Source organism: Sorghum bicolor, chromosome 1, assembly GCF_000003195.3.
Source record: "Sorghum bicolor cultivar BTx623 chromosome 1, Sorghum_bicolor_NCBIv3, whole genome shotgun sequence".
NCBI classification, from domain to species: domain Eukaryota; kingdom Viridiplantae; phylum Streptophyta; class Magnoliopsida; order Poales; family Poaceae; genus Sorghum; species Sorghum bicolor.
Genome location: NC_012870.2, coordinates 66,093,598 through 66,115,277, shown reverse-complemented (window position 1 = coordinate 66,115,277; position 21,680 = coordinate 66,093,598). Strand labels below are relative to the sequence as shown.

Here is a 21,680-nt window from a genome sequence, read left to right as displayed (position 1 = left end):
CATTCCAACCTACTAATTTGGGTCTAATCAAATCACATCTCCACAAAATGTTTAGAGGTGATGTACTAAAGACCTCAGCTACAGTATTCTGCTTGTGTCTAGCAATGTTGTATAAACAAGGATGTTGCTCTCTTAATGGTAAGGTTCCCAACCACTTATCCTACCAAAATCTCACTTGGGACCCGTGTCTTTAATTATGAAGGGTCCAAAATGAAGAAAATCATGTTTCATTTTCATAGGACCAGCCTAAAAAATGTGAGCCGCCATTTTTTCCAATAGGTCAAAGATAATGTCTTAGATCCAAGATACTTATTTCCAATCATTTGTTGTCATGTCCCATCTAATGTAAATAACTTGAAAAGCCATTTACTAAGCAGCGCAATGTTTTTAATCTCTATATCATGAATTCCTAATCCCCCTATTTCTTTGGTTGCCAAAGTATGCTCCATTTGGCAAGTCGATACTTCTTTTTTTGTTGCCACTAAAAAAAACTAGAGCGAAAGTAGTCTAGTTTCTTCTGAACTCATTTTGGCATTGGAACGAAAAACATCATGTACATAGTACATTAGTAGACTACTTACACTGAATGTATCAGTGTTAGCCGTCCCCTGCTGACAAATGTTTTGTTTGCATTGAAGCGAGAGCAAACGTGGAAGCATGTGATTTCCACGGTGCAAGCTTGCATGAACGAGCACGGTGTCACAGTGGAGCAAGCCAAAGGGAAGCTCAGAGGGGTAATCCATGAAGCATGGATGGACATCGTCGAAGGATCTCTAGACGGGAAGCCCCCGATGGCGTTGTCGGAGAAGGTGCAACCTTGCGCGAGGAATATAATGGACAGCATGTACAAGCGCTGCGACGCATACACTGACCGATTGGTCTCAAACCCTGAATAGTCCATCCGATGCAAAACGCACAATTTTTTTTACGAGGGCCAAAACACACATGCATGATCCTTGTTCCTGTAAAAAAAAAATCAATCCTTGTAATATATACAGTATGAAGCCAAGGAACGTGCCAGCTTCTGTACATCTCACTCAAGCTACACAGATGCCTGAAAGAACCAAAGAACAAAAAGGAAGAGGAAAAAGCCTTCCGTTTGCTCTTGAAGCATATGCCACAGCCTCCTATAAATTCATCACTACGAACGACTACTCTGAACCGCGTCACTCAACTTGCACGCTATCATCCGCGATGACAACTTCGACGGACAGTCCGGACATCACAATGTCGCTGGCAAGGCTCCCTTTGAGCTGCTCGACGCTTCGCCCCAGGACGATCCTGCAGGTGCTCCAGTCGTCGGCCGCTATCTCAACTCCCATGTAGGTCAAGTGGTCAGAAGCGCTCCAGAGCAGCACAAACACGCTCCTGGAGGAGGAAAGGCAAAAGCAAAACAGAGAGCCCTATTATGACGTATATAAGATTTAAGTGTTGAGCTAGCTAGGCAACAACAAACTGAAGCTACCAGTTCCAAGTTGAAACAGGCGCCCACCTGGAACAATTTGGGTCTTCACCACTGCCATCGCAGACTTGATAGGTTGTGTTGCCATCGACTTCGTGTTCCCACACCTAATAGCACATGAAAAGAGTTTAGGATGACGTTTCAAAGATGTGTATGTTTTCATCAGTAAGAAAACACTTCAGAATTTAGCTCAGATAAGATTCAAGACAAAACAGCACATGCTGCAGGTTCTTCAAGTGGGCTCAACCGCGTGACAAATTAATCAACTCAGAAATAGAGAATGACAGTTTGCAACAATTCGTTCAAGAACTGAAAGCTAGGTTACATTTTTATTGTGTTAACATATTATGAGGATGCCCATATCATTTCGGAAGCAATTGGTGTTCACTCAAATTCAAATGCTGCCAAGCAAAGTCATCGGGTTCAACCTTTTTAGCTCAATCCCGAGAGGTAAGGACAACCATATAATGAGAAAATTTGGACAGGTGTTTAGTATTCAGCACAGTGCATTTAGGTTTGTTCAGGAGCATACCTCTCTGGGGAAGTGCTTGTACGTCAGTTTTGGGAGGAAGAAGTAATAAGGTGGCAGATGAGGTACAATATCATGTTCATGTGTCATTCGCATTGTGTTTGGCACATACTTAGCGAAGTAGGAGGCAAAAGCAGCATTGCCAACGCGTGGTTGCCCAAAAGTCATCAGATGAACATTGTTACTGCCAAAGCTCATCTGTAAATAAGGGAAACGTTTCAGAGATCATGGAGGAAAAAAAAACATTTCTTGTCCACCGATGGTAATCTCTTGTGCAGTAAAGATAGAACCTTGTGCCAAGAAATATATGTCTAGTATCTGGTACTTACGGCAAGATCAAGCGCACAAAAAGAAGCTATTGCTCCACCCATCGAATGCCCTGTTACAATTATGTCACTATGTCCATGTAGCTTCCTTGCCTTGCGAACAGCATTCGTGATGGCTGAACGTAAAACTGTATTATTGTAAGAAGAGTAAAACCCAAAGTGGACCTTTAATCATAGGAGAAATCTCATCAGGAAAAAAGAACTGGAGGAAAGTTAAGCCATGTCTTAGTGTTGAAAAGAGCAGTAAAATTACATCAGATGGATAACGCCACAAACCTTAGCATTGGGCATGTTTGGATCATTAAGATTAACCTGCTTCCATATTATGTCCTTAATCCAATTCTGTACACTGATCAGGAAATTTAAGAAGTGGGATAACATGAGATGGCAACACCAAGAATTTTACTTAAAAAAAGATCAGTACAAGTTTGCAAATTATTTCAGAACCTGTTCTCTTGAGTTCCCCTGATTGAAACAATGATAGCATTGAGATTGTGATCAACACCGATGAATGCCTGCGATATTGATTGTTCAATCACGAGTAGCATTGTTTTTTAGTTAAAGGAAATTGATAATAAAGCACTTATGGCTTATGAGAGAAAGGAAGTAGCATAGAGACCTGCAAGCAATTCTGGACATCAACAATTATACAAGTCATCTCAAAGCCCTGTTTTGTAAAAAAAATAGGTAACCATGGCAAAGTCAGTGAAAAAACGTATCTTTGTTGTACTTCAACAGAAACAGATCACATTGAACTATTCAGTAAACACCATACTCCTAGATAATCTTACTCGAGTCAAGTCATTGCATCTTGAGCATGTCCATGTATATAGAGCCGTCAGATCTGTCATATATACCTGTGAACCAGAAGAAGAAAAAATGGGGATCTCTTTATTTTGACAACACTAAAATATAAAGTAAAAAAATTGAAACTATATGAATGATAATAAACTGAAACGATAAAACGCTTAACTCGCTGACTCTTTGGAAAAAGATGGGGGAAACGATATATGAAAAAAAAAATAGTACTAGTATATATGGCACATTTAGCTAAAATGAAGGGGGGTTGAAATAACTTACAGCTGCAGCATATTCCACAACAGCCTTGGCCAGAGTATAGTTAAAAACAAAACTCCGCCCATTGTTGTTGACGTGGGGTTCTGTGATAGTAATTAGAGCAGTTGGTTTACACAAGGCAGTGAAGAAACTCCAAAGCATTTCTTACTTCTCTTTAACAAACACACAGTAGCGAGATACGGCTGGGAGAAGGCAGAAAGGCAAATGGGGAACGGAAAAGCCCCAATCTGGGAGCAAAATAGCTAATCAGAGCCCGTCCGGAGGCGCACGGATTCCGCTGGGCTTCCACAGGGAATCTGACACGAGTGAGACCGAATCGAGGTACCTCTCCTTGCTCCTCCAGGAGGAGGGGTCGACAGCAGCAAGAGCGCAACAGCAACAGCAGCCGCCGCCGCCGCTTTGCCGATCCATCTCCGCCGATCCATGTGGTCGGTCGGGCTATAAAGAGCGCCTGCGCCAGGACGAAACCCAGGGCACCCAGCGCAAACACGCACGATTCGAGGATTCGATCGATCAGGAACACAAAACTGGCAAACTGCAGAGCAAGAAGCTACTTAATTCTACTAGGCTGGAGGAACAAAGGGAAGGGGAGAGCTGGAACGCGAGTCAGTGTGAAAGTGAGATTAATGGTTACCCCGAGGCAGAGGCAGAGGCAGGGGAAGAGGAAGGGAAATCGAAACAGGAAATCCTCATCCGTTCGCTCGGTGCGTAGTCGTTGGCTTGCCCGGTTCATGAACGGGGACAGCGACAGGAGGACTGAGGCCTGAGCCTGTAGGGGTCACTGTCAGACTGTAATGGCGCGCGGGGCGTCTTGACGATTCCTGGACCAGGAGGAGGCTCCCCTCCCTCGCCGCTTGCAGGACCCGCGACCAGAAAACGAAGAGGAAACGAAACGGGCTCTGCCACGGGTCTCGGGCCCAACTGACCAAGGAACTAAACGGGCTGCCGTCTGCCATGGGCCGAGAAACCAAAAGGAAAAATTGCAACTCCCGTTATTACGGGGGTGTTTGGTCCACTCATATTTTTCTTAGCCAAACAAGTGCAGCTTCACATAATCCTACTTAAAAAAAAGATGAAGTTATGAGAGTATTTAAAGAGATGTTTCACAAATCAGTTTTTTTTTGTAAAGTACTCCCTCATTCCAAATTGTAAGTCATCCCAAGAATCTTGGAGAGTCAAAGTATTTTCACGTTTGACCAAAATTATAGAGAGAAATACTAAAATTTGTAACGTAAAGTGAGTATACTATGAAAATATAATTAAGGAATAATCTAATGATATTTAGTTGGTATCATAATAATTATTATTTTATCATATAAATCTGGTCGAACTTAGAAAAATTTGACTCTCCAAGATTCTTGGAATGACTTACAGTTTGGAATGGAGAGAGTAGTTCCAAAGTGAAGTTTGTGGAGTAGTCTCAAACATCTCCTCAACTGTTCCCAGCCAACCCGTGCTCCTCCATCATCACTCCAACATTGCAGAGACGTGTGACTGGTCCTCGACGGTGATTAAGGGCACTCCCAATACAATACTCTATCACAGAGTCCAAGACAATTAATTACATATTATTTATGGCATTTTGCTGATGTGGCAGCATATTTATTGAAAAAAGAGGTAGAAAAAATAAGACTCCAAGTCTTATTTAGACTCCAAGTCAACATCGTTCGAGGTAATAAATAACTTTAGACTCTATGATAGAGTCTGCATTGTGAGTGCCCTAATAGGAGCCGGATGATACCCCTATCGGCCGGATAGGGTCCACATGGCTGTATACGTTTTATTTCTGTACTTTTTATTGGTTAAATCTTTCTATAATTTATAACAAATTTTTCTATAATTTATAACAAATCTGTCAGGACAGAAAAAACAAAATTACAACAAACTACAAATGTGCACCTGCGTTTTCACATGAAGTTTGAAGTTTCTTCTTTTATTACGTCAAAATGCACGTGAAACGCAAGCCTCTTATCATTCTCAGCTTAGAAAGAGAGATTGGATTTGAACTATTAAGTATTATGCACTCCAACGAAATACCACTCGTCCCAAGTTAGTAATTTCCAAGGTCCTAAAAATAGTTTTTTTTTTCTATCCAAATTTGGTATCACATGATAGTTTTAGTCGTCGTGGTACAAATGCGTCCAGAGTCGGACAATCTTCCGATCTGCAATAACAGTGTAGGTACATATACATACGCTAACTCTGCATATCACGAAATTATATGCAGTTCATCTCGGACTGGAATGGACTGGTGTATAAAAATGCTACCGGTATAAATAGCAATATATGTGTAGTGTAGCTGGGTATCTTGGCTGCTGATACCATGGACGGATGAGCCTTGTATCCAACTCCAACAAGAGATGGGAGATGTGGCTACGGGAGGACAGGCGGAGCCACACGGCAGGTGTTGTGGGACTGGCAGTGGCAGCACTTGTGGCCCGCCACGCCGGAGAAGACCTGCGTCGTGTCCCTGCAATCGTTGCACACGATCCAGCCCTGCACCAACACAAAACCACACACACACAAGCATGAGCGAGACCCATCACTCCATCAGCATGGCATTGGCATGGGCACTGATACTGCATCGATCGGATCTTGCTGCCGAGTTGCGTCTGGGCATCTCTGCTCTGCAGCCGTTTCTAGGTTTTCTCTCTGAATTTGTGGCAGTTATTTTACTACTTCTTGTTATGTTCAGTTTTTCTCCCTGAATTTGTGGTTAATGGCTTGATTTATACGAGAGGACACTTTGCTTTCCAGAAGAGCTGCAGAGCAGAATCTGGTCCAGAGATTTAGGATAGAGAAGGATGGTTGGGTGTGGGTCATATCAGCATTGGCAGTTAGGCACTGACCTTTCCCATGTAGAAGTAGCTTGCCTCCATCTGCAGAGTTTGAAAGAAACAAACCACTTTCAGTACTCAGACAACCTTTGCCACGTGTTGTTGAAATATAATCATCTACAACTGTCAATTGTTATGATCTATCCAAACTAGTTTTCTCAACATATCATTTCAACTGCTGTGCCTGTGCTTGTTCTGGAATCTGGACTCTAGAGCATGTCGCGTTCCAGACTAGAAACCAGAGCATTTTCTTGCAGTCAATCAAAAGAAAGACTCTAGACGCCAATCTGAACACGCTAAGAAGCTTTAATTGCCGAGAGTGAGGCAGAGATTATTGGCGTAATACCTCTGCGTCCAGGGCCTTGAAGAACTTGTCCATGTCAAAGATGGACGTCGCGCATATGGGACACGAGAACCTACACATGGACAGCGTTGTTATCCATCCAAGGAAGAAGAAGAAGGCCACACGGAACGAAACGAAAGAGACGCCGCCGACCTGGCGCCAGCAAAAGCACTATAAAGCAGGGCAATGCATGGGCACTTACTTGTCGTGCTTCAACATCTCGTGGAAGCAGTGGAGGTGCATGGTGTGGCCACACCGGAGCACCGACGTCTCCCTCAGCGAATCAAACATGTACTGCCTTGCAACAACAGCAAAAATGTCTCAAACGATGAGCACCACTGCTCTGCAGATCGAGGAGTGCAGTTTGCAGCAGCAGGCAGAGAGACAGAAGAAGCAAGGCACAGGCACAGGCACAGCAAGCACACCTCGTAGCAGATGGGGCAGTTGTTCTTCATCGAGTTCTCGATGCAGCAGTGCTTGTCGCGCAGGGTCGTCGAGTAGCAGGATCCTGCGTGTGACAACCGTTTCATGATGGGAACGCAAGAATCAGTAGACGGCCGTGGAACGCGATGCAAGTGTATTTACCACACTTTTGGCAGTGGAAGAAGTTGTCCTTTCCACCGACTCTGTTCAAATAAAATGGATCACAGTTTCAGTCAGCTTTCCAAACGAGAGCGATATATAGTTTCAGAGGTTCCTAGCAAAATTGTGACTGCAAGTTTCACTTCACTGCAAAGTATGCCAACAAAAAGAAGAAGAAGAAGATTTGGATTCTGCACCAACGTTGGCACTTATCATGATCGATCGCAAACGAAACTGGACCAAGTTACAAAGTTACGAATAGTTGAAGCACTCAAGCACACAATGGCAGGTTGCACAGCGATTCAGATCGTGCAATGGAAAAAAGGGGAGGCGCACACACACACCTGCAGATGCCGCAATCGTCGCAATGGAACTGCTCCTTGTCAACCTACACACACAAAGAGACAGGCAGCACCATCTCATTTATTTACCAGCAGAGTCAGCAGATCAGGTAGTAAATAAAACAGTCTACGGCTGCATCTCACGTCATCGTCCAAGAAGTTGCACTTTCTGCAGAAGTACTCCCCCATGCAGACGCCGCAGTTGCAGCACACCTGCGCGATCTGTAATAGCCAGGAAAGACGGAGGTAATGATAACTGATAGTAAACCATTCCACTCCATAGATAGATTTTCGGCGTCCTAACACTATCATCATTTTCGCGGTCAATGTAGGGCCGGTCCCACGAGTCATTGAGAAACGGAGGTGAAAGTGAAACACAAGGTCATGCAGTGAGTATGAATAGTGAGTACTGACCGGCTGCTCGGTGTCACAGACGAGGCAGATGACCTGTGTGGGATGGGAGGGGAAGAAGAGAAGTCAGCCCAAGAAGAAGCCGGGTAGTAGTAGTAGTAGTACGTAAGCATCGGGAGCAGGAAGGAAGAAATGGTAAACAAGTGCACCGATTGGACGGCGTGCCGATCCAGCTCGTGCCCGTCTTTCTGCGCCCAATCCAATCCAATCAATCATCCGGACCAAGATCCAACGAGGAGCAGCATCAGCAGGATATGTGAAAAGGGGGGGAAAAAGAAAAGGACGAAAGAAACAGAGCAGCAAAGGTCAGCATCAACCGTGAGGTGGTGAGGGAAGAAGAAGAAGAATATATATATATATATATATATATATTAGGATGACGGGCACCGTGGATTCGTTGTGGCAATGGCGGCAGTGGAAGACGTCGCCGCAGCAGGGCGCGCGGATCCGGCACCGCCTCCGGTAGTGCTTGCACCTGCAGCTTCAGCAACGGTCCCGGTGAGCAAACGAACGGCGAGCAAAAGAAGCAGCAGCAGCTTCAGCTGTGCAAACAGAGCAGCACGGACCCGAAGCCCATCCTGGCGAACCCGCGGCGCGCCTCGGCGTCGAGCTCCATGGACGGCGGCGACGACGACGTGTGTGGAGGCGGGGAGGAGCGCCGCGATGAGATCTGAGGACCGAGGAGGATGAGGACGGCTTGGGCTGCCGCGGCGCGGTGGTGGCGGAGCAGCAGAGTAGTATATTTTATACTAGTGCTGGGCCGGGGCGCTGCCTGCTGCTAGCGCCGGTGCCTAGTGGTGGTAAAGTGACTGCCTGCCTGCCTGCCTGAAAACGGAAAGAATCGGAAATGGGCGTCGTGGATTGGGTCGGCGCCCTGCGCTGTCCGCCTCAGTGATTCTGTCCTGGGGGCTGGGGCCGTAAAAGGAAAGCTTCTTCTTCTTCTTCCTATTCTTTTATTTTTATTTATTTATATACTTATTATTATTTATATATGTGCAGCTGCGTCTGGGCACTGTGCTGCTGCTGTGGTACTGCCTACTCCGTTTACTTTTAGACATCTTATTGATTATTTATTTTATTCGAATTTTTTATCTAATATCATCTATCTTATTATGATTTATTTTATCATTAAATATACTTTAATAATTATTTGTTTATTTTATAATATATAGAACTTTTTTTAATAAAATAAATGGTCTGTCTAGAAGTAAGAAAAATATTATTTTTTTCGAGACGGAGTACTCCGGAGCAAGTAATTTAATGGTAGTGGTAGCATCGTCTCTGGGGTTCTTGTACTCCTACGTACAGTAGTATCTCTTGTTGGCCGCCCGGCAGCGAGTCTTCAATGCCATCACTCGTGCTAGTAGTTGCACAAGAGCTAGGTAGCCGACCACGGCAGTGGCAGAGACCTGGCCCTGTTTAGTTCCCCGTCTAAAAAATTTTTATCCATCAAATTTTTGAATATATAAATAGAACATTAAATGTAGATAAAAAATAAATTAATTACACAGTTTGGTTGAAAATCGTGAGACGAATCTTCTAAGTCTAGTTAGTCCATGATTAACCTTAAGTGCTACAATAACTCACATGTGTTAATGACAGATTAATTATACTTAATAGATTTGTGTTGTAGTTTTCAGATGAGCTATATAATTGTTTTTTATTAGTTTCTAAAAACCTCTTATAACATCCTTCCGACATATCTGATATGATATAAAAAAAATTTCATCTTCAACCTAAACAGAGCCTAAAAGTAGGAGTCAGAAGTGTACCCCACCACACCCCCTCCACTCCTCCCATTTATCTAAACAGGGCCTAAAAGTAGGAGTAAGAAATCAAGATCCATCCAGGTGTCCAGCGCCTTCCCGTTTCCTTTCTTTTCCTTTCCTTTGCTTTCCGAGGCGCAGGGGAGGCGTGCCGGCAAACCAAAGCAACTCCTGATCCTGCTGCTTGCATCATCTCGCGAGTGAGTGACGACGGCGATTCCTGTGCTCCCTGTTGGTTCAGCTCCGCAACTTACGCAGCATACCATCTCATGTTGTGGTACAAACTTCTTCTTCTTATCGTACAAATTTGTTAGGTATTTAACAATATTTTTATCTCGTAACGAATCACCGAACCATACTTTTTCTGTCATAACTTTTCATCTAACCAAACATGGCCACATGATCTGGGAAAAAAAAACGTGTACTCTATCAGTTCAGCTTGCCATCCGGCCGCAGTCAGCGTTGGAACGGCGACCTCGCAAGCGGCGTCACCTCAAAGCCTCAATCCATCTCCGTGCTTATCTATCTCAATATCTGACCAACCAAACCAATCAGTGGGTTCGGCACTCGATCGCATCACGCAAAACTTATTTTAAAACAGATGGTTACTAAGCTCCGATCCCAGGCCAACAGACGCGACTAGTTTTGTGTTTTTCTGCTGTCAAAGCCCAATCGCCTGACCTTTCGGTGCAGAGATGTGGATCCCCGGGCTTGGAAGTGATCAGGTGAAACATTCAACACTCAACAGTCAACACTCAACAGGGTGGAGTGGAGTATAGATAAAGTAATCCTCAGGATAAGGTGTGCTACTGCTAGTACATGCAAGGCCTTGTTTACTTCACCCTGAAAACCAAAAAGTTTTCAAGATTTCCCGTCACATCAAATCTTGTGGCACATGCATGAAACATTAAATATAGACGGAAACAAAAACTAATTACACAGTTTAGCTGTAAATCACGATACGAATCTTTTAATCCTAGTTAGTCCATGATTAGATAATATTTGTCACAAACAAACGAAAATACTACAGTACCAAAAAAATTTCACTTTTCCTAACTAAACAAGGCCCAAGTTGAATGCTTCCGGGCCCCGGCTGCCTCCTGCCGGCTGGGCGTGCGTGAGGCCTAGGCCTCGTTTAGTTCAAAAATTTTTGGAAAATCGACACTATAGTATTTTTTATTGTATTTGATAAATATTATCAATTATATACTAACTAGACTCAAAAGATTTATCTCGTTAATTCCGACCAAACTGTGCAATTAATTTTTATTTTTGTCTATATTTAATACTCTATGTATGTGTCTAAAGATTCGATGTGACGGTGAATCTGAAAAGTTTTGCAAAAAATTTTGGGAAGTAATCCAAAAAAATTTGACGTTTGTATTTGATAAATATTGTCCAATCATAAAATAACTAGGCTCAAAAGATTTGTCTCATCAATTCCGACCAAACTGTGCAATTAGTTTTTATTTTTATCTATATTTAATACTCCATACATGCGTCTAAAGATTCGATGTGATAAAAAATCTAAAAAATTTTATAAAATTTTTTAAGAACTAAAAGTGTTGCATGCATTCATTCATACCATTGACTTGATGCTTCTTCCATACCTGCACGCTGCAGCTGCTACCGGTACCCTTTGTGCAGGATTTCTCCTGTAGCAGTCCAAACTCCAAAGCCTCCTGAAGTCACTTACGCAGTTACACCTACTCCTTTGTCTCGTTAAGAATATCATTCACCATTAATTTTAATTATTTTATATATAAACAATAAAATAAATAAATTATTGTCAAAGTATTTTTATTGACAAAATAAATTATAATAAAATAAATAATGTTTATATAAGAATTTTAAATAAGACGAACAAAGAAGTCAAAAAGTTAAAAATTACATTTTCTATGGAACAGAGGAAGTAGTTCGCTCCCCTCAGATCGCTGCATTACTCCTCGCGCCTGAATAAATTAATTTCTAAGTTATCTTTTAAGTCAAAAAGAAGTTTATGTTTAACCGAGTTATAGGACCGCATCACAATGAAAATATAGTAGTTTATAATGCATCTAACCATGCTAATTTGATGTTATAAATTTTAATTTTTTTTAAATAGTTTAGTCAAAATTATTTGATTGCAAAACAACGTTTTAAATTGATTTATTGAAGACAGCGACGGAGGGAGATCACAGCACTCACGTGAAAGTGCTGCACCAACCTAAAAATCTTGGCTTCTTTTAGGCCACAAACAACTAGGAGCTTGCCGCTGAAACTTAGGTTTTCCTGATGAGTGATGACCCACCTTTTGTAGAATCTTCCCCGCGATCTACACCGCACCGCTGAGACAAACTCCTAGGTTACGCCATGTTACTTGAGATTTATTGTAACCTTATTATTATTTTTTGTTTTGCATATTTCTCCATCTTAATTATTTATTGCTTACTGCTACAAACAAGATCCTGTTTTTATTGTGACGTCATCTTCCGCTACGTTTACACTAGTTGAAGTCCAAACCGTAGCACGAGATTTTACCATTCGAATAAACGTAAAAAGTCACGTGAAGTTTTGCATTCGAAACAACAGACAACATACGGAGTTCGTAATGGTGAGGTTCCATAAGAAACAGTGATACTATCGACTATCGTAGAAGCCTTCGAAGACATTTTCAACAGGAACTTACAAATGTACATGTATGCTTACTCCCCCAGCATAGGAAGTCATTTTACTCAAAAGAAAATTGTTTTGGACAAGGTGTTGATCAAACTTGAAAATATAAATCATAAATAACTTTTAAATTGTTGAGTTTGGAAATATAAAAACCATATAAATAGAATTGTCTTAAAAAATTAATTTTATAAAAATATACCTATACCACTTTTTAATAATATCTTTATAAAAATAAAAAGTTAAAGTCAGGTTTTAAAGACCATATCATTATCCTTTGAGTACAGAGTAAGTACCTCCGTTACAATTATCTGGCTCCGACAGGGCGATAAGGGCCACTCCGTGCACTTCTGCAATCAGCCAGAGGCTTGCCAAGTTGCCAACAACTGATAAAGATCCTAATCGACGCATGTGCACTTGACCACTTGTGATTTGTGAAAATTCACCACATAAAGAAATTTACTCAGGAGCAATGCTTAGAGAATTCGCTGTTTAATTCTAAACAGACTTCACAGAAATCTTAAATGTTCAATAAGGATTATGAAGAAAAAATCTTTAAAAAAAGGCAAAAATAGCAATAGCCACCTTAAAACCTGAAGGCATCTGTACCGTGTGCTCCATTTTCCCACAACAAAAACGGATATCAGTGGAATTTTCTTTTTCAAATAAACATTTTACATTTGTCGCCCATTAAACACAAGATGGGATGACAACTATGGTGCGCCCAAGCAGCCAACACCAAATTGTTTGAAAGCTTCAGAGTTCTGATACAGATTAGTCCAGATTCCTGACCAGCTCAAAACACAAGCCACTTCATATGCACTGTGCCACCTTCTGATACAAATCCTGTGGCCAATTCCGGCTCATGTTGCTTGCTACAAGGTTTGCAATCTGCAAATTATGAATGAAAAATGCATCAGAAAACGTCAGAAGGACAGGATTTATGTTTAGCAAAGGCATTATTTAAAGCTGAGTACACCAGCAAAAGATAAGGTTCAGAAATGCATGTTTTACATTACAAATGGGCAGTGCTACAGAAGAACAAATATATTGATATATTCCTTCATTTTTCCCACAACATCATTCTCAACCAATCCAAACTATATTACAATCAATAATGTAATCCCTCTTTATAAGGCCTCCGACAAGATTGCAAGAGATTAACCCTTCGGTTATTGCCAAATTAAGTGTAGTGAAAAGTACCACAGCAGCAAGATGTAAGCTGTCATGTCTGACAAATTTGTGGCGATAATCCAATGATACACATATGAAACAGATAATACCTTTGATTTGACAGCACGCAAGGTCCCATCAGTATCTCTAACATTGTCAATGCAATTTAGAGCAACCTTCAGGAGATCTGGCACGCAAGCTTGAACATGGGGTGACAAGTTCCTGAAAATGTCAACAGTCACATTTGGAGCCTGAGTGCCCAAATGAAGGAAGGGTAGCCTGATGGTTTCCCTCAAAGCATCTACAGTCTGTCCAGCTCGAGCTAGCCTATAAATATGGAGAATAGCTTCAAGCTGTCTCAGCACAGTTTGTTGTTCAGAAATGAGATCCTTCTCTTGAGTGCTGCAAGCAAGTTTCAGTAAACAAATTAAAACAGATTCAATCAGCAAAATAACCAGCATTCTACCAGGGCCAGAGTAGAAGAGGAAAATAACCTGGCTTCAGAAGAATATCTAGCTGTCTCCAAAATTTCATTGCCAGAATGAATTAGGGCAGCAGCATGACTCTCGCCATCTAGCATACTCCGTGCCATGGCACAGACTGCATCGGACAGGCACTTGTTTATTGTCTGAAGAGCCATGGCAAAGGCTCCTACTCTTTTGTGAATTTCCACAGCCTGTTTCATATGAATACAAATCAAAAATTGAATTAATACAGTTATATACAATAAATACACTGGTAGCTCTTTTCAAGAATCAATTTCATCACAAAGCAGATCATATCAGAATATAGATGCTAATGAACGCTGAAGTGCAGAAAATAGACATGTCCTATTTGATCCACTAAGCATAATTAAGCTCAATAACACTGTAGCAGCTTAATGGTACATATATGGTTGGCCATGTCTCTTGCACGGCAGTATTAGAGCAAAATTAATAAGGTTTACACAAGTAGTTTTATGGCAGGGAAATGGATGGACTGGTGAAGTTTAAAATGCAAATCAGTAGCTAGAATGAATCAGATAGTAAGTCTCACAGAAGCTAGAAGCTGAGGGTCAGTTTGGGGTTCATGACATGTGAAGCACTTTAGAATGTTTTACTGTCATGGCTCCAAAACAATAACAAAAAAAAAGGTGCTTTTGAAAAGCTACTACTATGCCAAGCAGAGTCTAAGTCTAACTCTTTCAGTCAATAATAAGCATGCAAGAAATTCAAAAAATAATAATCCTATCATGAATACATGGCACTGATCTACAGAACAATAAAGATGAGTCAGTGCTTCTGCCTGCTGCCTTCTACGAACCTTATTTCCAAAGTGAACACGCAAAAATAAAATGATCCAGAAGCACGAGAACAAAAACAAATACAAACACTTAGGTTCAACAAAATAAATTTACTTACTTTGTCATAGAGCCCAGCCTCTTGACACCGATGGGCAGCTTCAAGTAAGAATTGCTGCCTACTTCTCCAATCCATCATATACTTTTTCAGCTCTCCTTCTTCTCCCATTCCATTTGGACCAAGCAAAAGTTGAATACCACCATCCCTTAGTAATATCTCCGTCAGTAGTTGCTTCAACATCAAACTTCGTTGTCGCTGCTTATCAGCTTGCCCTTCACCCATCCACGATAACTCACCTCCACCCATGGCAGCAGCAGCTTGTGCATAATATTCCAAGGCTAGATCAATATTACCATTACGCAAGTATATAGAGCCATACTGCCGTATTATGCTTGCAGCCTCTGCACAGGCATCCATGACGCCAATTTTCTGGCCTGATCCAATACCGTCAGGGAGAACACTATGGTCAGCTAAAGCGATTGAAATATGCACAGCGTCAACATGGTATCCATCCTCTCCAACTTCTTTAGACAAATAAAGAATTGCTGGGAGTAATTGGATGCTTAAGAACAGAATGTAGGGATAGACTAGGGGATCTTTCCCACTCTTTGTATAATATGATGGCTCGAATTTATTCAAGTAACTTTGCAGGTCATCCAGCGTATAAGGCACCAAGCCTTCATTCATAAGATTAGAAGAAGATGCATTGGTGTATTCCCGCAGAGCTGACAACTTAAACCACAAGAAATCCTCTATAGTGTTAAAAAGTGTTGGTAGGTCTTTTAGCAGCCTTTCAATTTGCCGCCGACAACCACAAATTATGGCATAAAGCAGCAACTTCTTCCTGTCGTAACCAGGACGCCCTGGCCGATCACCCATTCTGAGCATTTTATCACATTCCTCAGAAGCTGCCAGAGCAGTCTCTGGTGATACAGCACCATTGGTAGAAATCCAATCTGCAAGCTGTGGAAGAACATATTTATCGCTGAGTCCCTTGTTCTGAACAAGAAGGATCCATCATGAATTCATGATCATAGAAAGTTTACCAGGGGAGCGAAGTTATACGCAGTACGAGATGATTGGGCAACTTGTCTTGCTTCATCATAGTATCCGGTTCTCAAGCAGAAATAAATCTGTAGGAGTGCAATATGTGAAGCTTCGAAGATAAGTGGACAACAATTCAAATTACTAAAGTTCTACAAAAATGAACAGTAAAGAACATGGATTTGCTATTGGAAGGTTAATTCAAGAAAGGTAATAAACCCAATCACAGGACATTTTATCTAGCAGCAGTGCTCTAAAAATGAGAATACCTATTATAAGAAGAAAGAACTCACAATTAGATTCAATAAGTCTACAAATAACCCATTGACTACAGCTTTCATTTCACATGAAGCTGCAGTTGCAGCTGAACTAACAGATAGCTAGTTACAGATTTCAACATGCCATTAACAGATGGAAACACTGATGTTAAGTACAGAGTTCTTTTCAGCAATAGAAGTGAACAAACAAAAATAACCTGCTGCCAGGTTGTATCCACTGGAGGCTGTCTGCGTAGATCGGTTGCGTCAAAGTCTAGCACACCTTGATCCCGCAGCCTTACCTGTCAGGTCAAGTGGACAAAAGCATGCATTGGAGCATACATACAACATACTAGTGCAAAAGCAACAGGAATAGAGCAAAATAGCATCAATTCAAAACCAACCCGAAGAAATGCTCGGATCTTCTGAAGATTGCCAACAGATCCACCAAGAGCAGCCTAAAACAACAAATCAAAATGCAAAGCATGATTCATTATTATACAATGCAATGGGGAAGCATTCGCACCCAGGAAAAAAAATCCAAATGTGAAAAACAATAGGGCGCCATAAGGTAAAATGTAAATCACTATAAGAACTAATTGCAGTGGAGATTTGGTTTATTTGTAGAAAGATGAACAAATAGAGCTTGAAGGAATGATTTGACATGACCGTAAGGCGCTAACAAAGTAATTATGTGACTTCTGAGCATATGCTGTCAATCAAGTGATATTTCATGACCCAGAATGGGACATGCCACGACCAAGAATACAGAGTAAATCGCATTGGTGTTAATGAAACTTGCCCTCTACGTGCAATTAGGTAAGTCATCTTACAAACTAGACTAAGATGACACTAAAACTTGTTATGTGCTTATTTTGCACATCACGCATGCGCCAACTTGCCTATCCCTGCTTATGTGGATGCCATGAGGGATGCAACTGTGAATGATTGGACTTCTGTGTTGGATTCCCTCCTTGGTGATCCCGTAACAGATTTCATGGTGATTTTTCATTGCGAATGCGAGAGTTTGCAGTCGCATGGGCACCAACTGAAGGCAGGACCCAGCAGTGTGAAACAGCAGCAGATGTAGCCAAAAAAATGTTCTGGAAGCTATTGAGAGCAGGGTAGTGCATGATGGAACCATTATGGAGCAGTCCTAGACTTCGAGCATGAGTTGCAATGCAACAACTGGGTGCACACATGCAACTAGCAAATTCACAACCATTTCTCAAGCATTACCTCAAGTTGATTGGTAAATACAAGAAGGGCAGAAAACTTCAGCTGCCATGCTAGGGCAATTGGTTGTGACTGTTGGATGCGGTGGTGGGCGGGCATGACTAGTCACCAATGCAACGGGGACTGTGCACATGATGGCTATGGCATAAGGGCGCAAGGCTCCTAAAACGACACACCAGTGTAAAGAGTATAGAGAAGGAAAAAAAGTTGAAGGTGGATGAGAATAGAGCCAAGAGGTTTCTGCAAAAATACACTCCTAAGCCACCAATGGTATCCACATAGGGCTTTGTTTGGATTGGGGTGGATTGGGGTGGATTTTAGTTCAAGTTTGACACCAATCCACCCCAACACATGTGGATTGATGCAAATCCGACTACATCCAAACAAGGCCTAACAGTATTAGGTGAGTTGATGGATCTGATGTCAAATGTTTCACTTAACGAAGTTTACTGAGTTGTTAACTATAAACCTTACATAACTGGATTTGAAAGGTACTTGGCTTCCATAAGGAAACAGACTCATGTGCTAAGCAAGCGCCAGTAGTTCAAACAAAGATAAGTAAAACTATTTATACTCACAAGAGCTGGATGGCTGCTGATGGTGTCAAGTATGTACTTCTCATGACCCCATTCAAGATGACGCCTTGCACCTGCCACTAGTGACATTTTTCTTGAACCATTTCGATGAGTCGACCCTTCCCCAACTAATGCCTGAATTAGATAATAAGCAACAGAAACACCAATCATTAAGTAATGGTAGAATAAGGGACAAAAAAATTCAAATATAAGCAGAAATTAACAGATTATGGTATAAATAAATTTACAACAATTAAGTCAATTTTAGTACCTGAATTAGATGCCACACTTTCTGCATAGTCACTGACTTTGTGCCAACAGCATCAACAGACAAGGACTCATAAGCAGACCTAAACGCCGTAGCAGGCTACACAAATACGACATTAATGAGCTCAAGCAGAGTTAAGATGGAGCATCAAGAGAAATTTGTCATGGTATGATGATAATATATAGAAGAGCATACATAATAGAAACTTAAGCTATTAATCAAAATTGAATTCTTGGATAATGAACTTTCAATGGTTTAAATTTCTAATTTCTTATGGATGATAATATGCATAATCTTAACATAGATGTAGAGAGCATACATTAAAAGGTAGACTGCGTCCTCTAGCATCGTTGAGGTCCCTCACAACCCCAGCATAAACTGAAGATTTTTTTTCGATAATAGTCTTGTTCGGTATAGGCATGACTTCTGCAGAAGGCAGGCCTGATGGAGCATGAAGATTGGAAGTTGATGGTGGCATTAAAGCAGGGCGAGCCAGCCCACTAGTCGAGAGATTAGTGTTTCTCTTGGGTAATGTAGAAAGCCGGCTTAGACTCTGCAAGAAGTCTCTCTTCTCTTTCTGCCAGTCATCCTACAGGAGACATAATATACAGTTATCGAACTACAGAGTGAAATCACTGAAAAAAAATGCATGAAGACACAGGCTAAAGTGCTAATGTCCATTGTGGCAATGAAAAAAGTGTAGAAATATTAACTCTCTAAATGGTAAAAGTAAAGTATTATTTAAATTGTACCAGATTAACCAAGGTTGTTATCAGAACGTAAAAGTTGTCCAAACACAAATCTAAATTCAGATGAAAAGAAACTTGAATAGCTAATCAAACATACACCAAGTTGATTCTGCAACTATTAGTCCTGATTAAATATTAATTGAACGGAATAGATGGAAGAAGCAAACCAACCTCAAGAACTTGCATCATATAATTGTTAAAACTCCTTAAGTTGTCCTTTTGAGCTTCTTGGATGGATGAAACTATGGCCATTTCATGAAGCTGAAAACATAATACTGTGTTTATACTCCGTGAAATTCTGGTGAGTATCTAATCAGAGCGATAGTTAAGTGTTCACCTGCTGCAAGTACTCCTCAACAGTAGTTGCTTCAGATGGAAAAACATCCTCAAAGGTTGTCTGCAAAACATCAAATTTGGCCAGATAAGAATAACATACATTAGTTGTGCAGCGAGTGATATTTAGAAGCTGAAAATCTACAATAAAAGGCGCATATAGAAGCACAGCAGAAAATGACAAATTGAGTTCTTTTCTGATCAATTAGGCATCTATTTGGCAAATGTGCCACGACATACACATGCACATTAAGGTTTTACTGGAACCAAAATGGTGTGGAGGTCAATCTTAGAAAAGACTGTAGCACCATGTAATTCATCAAGAAGGTCCTTGTTCTCCGTGATGTAATTGATGCACAAAACGCCAAGTGACTTTTTTTTTCTTAACCAAAATGGTTGGAGAGATATAAGGGCTGTGGCTATGTTTGATGACTTATTTCTTTATTAGTAAATCATGTTTTGTATAACAAGTTAACAACTGATAAGGAATAAAGGATGAGTCTTCTTACTGTAATAAGTAAATAACTAGTATACGAGAGAAGTAAGGGTGGATTGTAATTTGTCACATCACAATAAAAATGTGTGATGTATTTTCAAACTAGTAGGATCCTAGGTAGCAGCTTCCAGTACAACCAGATAGTCATGTATATCATGACAATGCTTCTGTAAATTACATATCCTATTCTGCTTCAATCAAACCTAAATCCTCTATTAAACCAAATCAATTGCTTGATTTTTCAACACTACTGAAACTAGTCATATCACTATATGAAATGTGGCCCTCAATGCACTATTTCTGGCCCAGTAGGCACGCTCATCCATTACCTTGAGTTCGAATGACTTGAGGTCCCTGGCGAGCTGTTCGGCATTGATCCCTTCGCGCGCTAGCAATCTGCAGAAGTACAGCCCAAACCCTAAGTCCCCCACAAAATTATAGAAGCCGCACTTGCAATTCAGGCAAAATAGAGAATGCACAGAAAGGCTCCCCATGCTAATCAAGTGGGTTCCGGAGATTTGTCTACCTGGTGGCGGAGAGCGACTGGGACGGAGCCTCAGCGCGGATGGTCTTGGCCTTGAGCTTGGTGGAGAGCGCCTCGAGCTGGTCCAGGTTCCTCTGCAGGGGCCAGAAACGAACGCTTCAGGGGCGGAAGGGAACAAGTGTAGCCGGCGCCGGCAGCGAGGAAGGGAGAGAAGCTGCGAGGAAGGAAAGGGGAACGGCGTCGGGCGCGCACCTGAAGGGGAGGGAAGTGCGGGGTGGGCGCCGCCTGCTCGAGGAGCTTCGTGGAGGAGTGCAGAAGCCCCGTCCAACCGCCCATCTCCGCGTCGCCCCCAGCTCCACCGCCGCTGCCGCTGCCGCCGACGCCGGCCATCACCGCCGGACTACGGAAGGGTTTTCGCTCGTGGTTTCGAGGGCGGAGGCTTCCGGCGCGGCGCTCGAGCTGTGGGGTTTTTGCCTTTTCGGAGAAAGCGGTGGAGCGTTCTGCTGAAATGGCTGCTGGGCTGAGCTGGGGTCACGCGCATCGCTTGTAGCCAGCCTTGGGCTGTGGAGTCGGACTGTTGGGCTTGAGTCTAATAGACGTACAACGTGCCTAGCGTAGGCCCATTTTAGCCCGCTGTAGATCTAGGCTCTTGCGGATTTTTGGAGAAAATTGTTGTTATATCAGGCCTTGTTTAGTTCTCACCTAGAAAACTTTTCACCTCATCCATTAAATATTTGAAAACATGCATAGAGCGTTAAATATATATATAATAATTAATTGTATAGTTTGCATGTATTTTACAAGATGAATCTTTTAAATTTAATTAGTCTATGATTAGACACTAATTGCTATAGTTACACATGTGCTACAGGACCTTAAAAAATTCGCAAACTAAACAGGGCTAGATTGGGGTTACCAGTTCAAAGCAAAGTAACACAGAAAAAAGATCATCCTCTACTTCAAGACTAGATTTCCACTACATCAGCCAGATTAACCGAGCTAGGGCTTGAAACTTTGAGCCAACTTGTGACGGGAGCTTTTATCTTGATGATCCGATCCTAATCTTTCTCCTTAAGCTTGGCGACCCACTTCTACAGCAACAACAACACAATGTGTATATAATATCAGTTGGAGCTTAAGGAAACATTTTATTAATAGTCATCTTGTTTATGGCTATCTACAAAGCCTAAATAAATCCTAAAAATATGAAAATGGTCAATCTAGCAGTACTCTACTTATCATCCTAAAACAAATGCTTTATCTCATACTTTGTAGAATCTATCAATCTTAAATTTAATTAGATTTATAGAAAATAGTATTAACATTTGTATCTCTAAATAGGTTTATTATAAAAATAGATTATGTGGTTAATCTCACAATATTTATGGTAGTTACTAGC

At 41.5% G+C, this 21,680-nt stretch overlaps 2 protein-coding genes across 2 annotated transcripts; both read right to left on the bottom strand.

Moving 5' to 3' along the window:
* LOC8082656 (lipase) lies at nucleotides 906-8,738 on the bottom strand. Its single transcript, XM_021450807.1, has 19 exons — nucleotides 8,475-8,738; nucleotides 8,296-8,383; nucleotides 8,058-8,096; nucleotides 7,912-7,944; nucleotides 7,642-7,719; nucleotides 7,501-7,544; nucleotides 7,160-7,200; nucleotides 7,000-7,082; nucleotides 6,777-6,868; nucleotides 6,578-6,647; nucleotides 6,244-6,273; nucleotides 3,109-3,174; nucleotides 2,937-2,984; nucleotides 2,765-2,832; nucleotides 2,594-2,666; nucleotides 2,321-2,482; nucleotides 1,995-2,189; nucleotides 1,493-1,569; nucleotides 906-1,368 (listed from the first exon to the last, which is right to left on the bottom strand). Exons 1-19 carry the CDS (start codon nucleotides 8,522-8,524, stop codon nucleotides 1,167-1,169), a joined length of 1,539 nt encoding a protein of 512 aa, XP_021306482.1. The 5' UTR covers nucleotides 8,525-8,738; the 3' UTR covers nucleotides 906-1,166.
* LOC8082655 (nuclear pore complex protein NUP93A) lies at nucleotides 12,913-20,790 on the bottom strand. The gene is made up of 15 exons (XM_002465231.2): nucleotides 20,534-20,790; nucleotides 20,324-20,415; nucleotides 20,127-20,193; nucleotides 19,306-19,365; nucleotides 19,140-19,229; nucleotides 18,539-18,808; nucleotides 18,223-18,318; nucleotides 17,955-18,086; nucleotides 16,545-16,598; nucleotides 16,359-16,442; nucleotides 15,886-15,972; nucleotides 14,900-15,802; nucleotides 13,994-14,175; nucleotides 13,610-13,901; nucleotides 12,913-13,217 (listed from the first exon to the last, which is right to left on the bottom strand). The coding sequence occupies exons 1-15, from the start codon at nucleotides 20,669-20,671 to the stop codon at nucleotides 13,140-13,142; spliced, it is 2,625 nt and encodes an 874-aa protein (XP_002465276.1). The 5' UTR covers nucleotides 20,672-20,790; the 3' UTR covers nucleotides 12,913-13,139.

Coding starts and splice junctions, on each gene's coding strand:
- LOC8082656 (XM_021450807.1), bottom strand. CDS start 8,524: ATGGAGCTCGACGCCGAGGCGCGCCGCGGGTTCGCCAGGATGGGCTTC. Junction 7,945..8,057: donor ATCGGCACGCCGTCCAATCG/GTGCACTTGTTT, acceptor CATCCCACACAG/GTCATCTGCCTCGTCTGTGA. Junction 7,201..7,500: donor GACGATTGCGGCATCTGCAG/GTGTGTGTGTGC, acceptor TTATTTGAACAG/AGTCGGTGGAAAGGACAACT.
- LOC8082655 (XM_002465231.2), bottom strand. CDS start 20,671: ATGGCCGGCGTCGGCGGCAGCGGCAGCGGCGGTGGAGCTGGGGGCGAC. Junction 16,599..17,954: donor TCAGCAGCCATCCAGCTCTT/GTGAGTATAAAT, acceptor TTGTTGTTTTAG/GCTGCTCTTGGTGGATCTGT. Junction 14,176..14,899: donor AGGCTGGGCTCTATGACAAA/GTAAGTAAATTT, acceptor CATATGAAACAG/GCTGTGGAAATTCACAAAAG.